Source organism: Austrofundulus limnaeus, unplaced genomic scaffold, assembly GCF_001266775.1.
Source record: "Austrofundulus limnaeus strain Quisiro unplaced genomic scaffold, Austrofundulus_limnaeus-1.0 Scaffold69, whole genome shotgun sequence".
In the NCBI taxonomy this organism is placed as follows: domain Eukaryota; kingdom Metazoa; phylum Chordata; class Actinopteri; order Cyprinodontiformes; family Rivulidae; genus Austrofundulus; species Austrofundulus limnaeus.
In genome coordinates this window covers 85,611-87,418 of record NW_013952471.1, presented here as the reverse complement: position 1 = coordinate 87,418, position 1,808 = coordinate 85,611, and the positions used below count along the sequence as shown (strand labels likewise).

General features: G+C 35.1%; 1 protein-coding gene across 1 annotated transcript in view; it reads left to right on the top strand.

The window, feature by feature from the left end:
- The window catches only part of LOC106518966 (ras-specific guanine nucleotide-releasing factor 1), a 39,191-nt gene that overhangs the window by 8,854 nt on the left and 28,529 nt on the right, over window positions 1-1,808 (top strand). The window contains exon 2 of the mRNA XM_014010417.1: window positions 1,601-1,707. Coding sequence (XP_013865871.1) covers window positions 1,601-1,707 — 107 coding nt within the window. The remainder of the gene's footprint in view (window positions 1-1,600; window positions 1,708-1,808) is intronic.

Here is a 1,808-nt window from a genome sequence, read left to right as displayed (position 1 = left end):
GTTTAGAAGAGGAAGTGATGAGAAGATAAGTTTATTTTCTATTTAAACATAAAAACAGCATTTTAATAACAACTAAAGGTGACACAGTAGATACTTTATTATGGTATAATATTTAAATATATGTCTGAGAAACACATAATATTGGCCCTTTAATAAGGTTCTCCACTGTGGTGTCAAATCAACTCTGATTCTCATGCTTTTCAACACTGCATTGAGTTATTGATGGTTAACACTGGTGGTTCATATACCTCCTATGAGTGTTAATTTGACACTACTGTGTTGATTACTTACTCGTTTGCTGTGTAAAACAGACACTATGAGGTGTCATTACACAGCAAATTTGAAAGTGTAAGTTTAACACTGTAGGGTTAAGATAAACTCTATTTAGTGTTGCATCAACATTACACAGTAGTTTCAGGATAAGTGTAATGAGTCAACCTTCACACATCAGGAAGCACCTCTCACTCATGGTGTCGATTTATGTCCAATAACACAAACTTAAAGTTGATCAACTGATAAACCTGAACAAAACAACTAACTAGAACAACTAATTTTACTCTCATGAACTTCTTCAATAGTCATAAACATGCAAACACATAATTTCTACAAGATTACCCAGCATTCCTTGATGTGTCTGTCTGACATGAGGTGGAAGAGGGCGGGGCTTTTCAAAATACTTCTTTCAACACTGCATGGTGTTAGAAAACAACACTGTTAAGTGTTATGTAAGACTTAACAGTGGGCGGGGCTTATTTAACACTTTCCAGTGTTGAGGCAACACTGAGGAAATCAACACTGTGAATAAACATCAACAATGGAAGTCGGTTTACTCAGAAAGTGTTAAAATAAAACACTAGGGGGAGTTAAATTAACACTGAAAAGTTTAACACTGACATTTTAACACTGGTTTTTACTGTGTCGTTTTCCATGTTTAGCAATTGCAAAGCTATATTTTTAGTTAGCGGGTTATGAGTTAGCAAAGCAACCGTTTTGGTTAGCTGTGCCCACCACTGGATAGTATATAAATTTATCCTTCTCTCATTTATTTAATCCCAACATTTTTTTAAAACTTCCTCACGTTACAAAGTTTTATTTATCATCAACTATAGCAGGAAAACTTAGTAACTTGTAGTCAACTTTAGGTGCTCAGAAGGTTCGACACCCCAGCTTTTAGGATGCAAAGTGGAAAGCACATTATTAAAGATCATCAGGTTTGCTCATTATGAAACGTAGGACATTATTTTCTTTCACAAGTGAGTTTCTCAGTTTTAATGGATACAAAAACAAGGAAATTTTTTTTGTTTTTCTTTATTTACAAACCATCATTGTTTCACAATCTGACAGATTTCAGTGACAGTTTTTATGTTCTAAAAGAATAGGGACTTTTTCTTATTAGCTCTTTATTAACTCGTAAATAAAGAGCTAACTCTTTATTTACGAGTTTCCCAAGGCGAGTCTTTAGGGTTACATTCAGAAACATATGTTCACTTTTTTGACATTTCTTCTTTTTTTTTTTCAAACTATTTTACGTATTTTTTCTAGCATTTCTTTTTTTAGTTGTAAAAATGCTAAACATTTTCTGTAAAATGTTGTCCTCCAGTATTACTTCACGGTCACGTTCAGTCATGAGAACCAGAAGACTTTGGAGCTGCGCACAGAAGACGTCAAAGACTGTGACGAGTGGGTGGCTGCTATCACACAGGCCAGGTAACTCATACATGACCTTTCACCCTCACAAACTTCTGTGTGTGTGTGTGTGTGTGTGTGTGTGTGTGTGTGTGTGTGTGTGTGTGTGTGTGTGTGTGTGT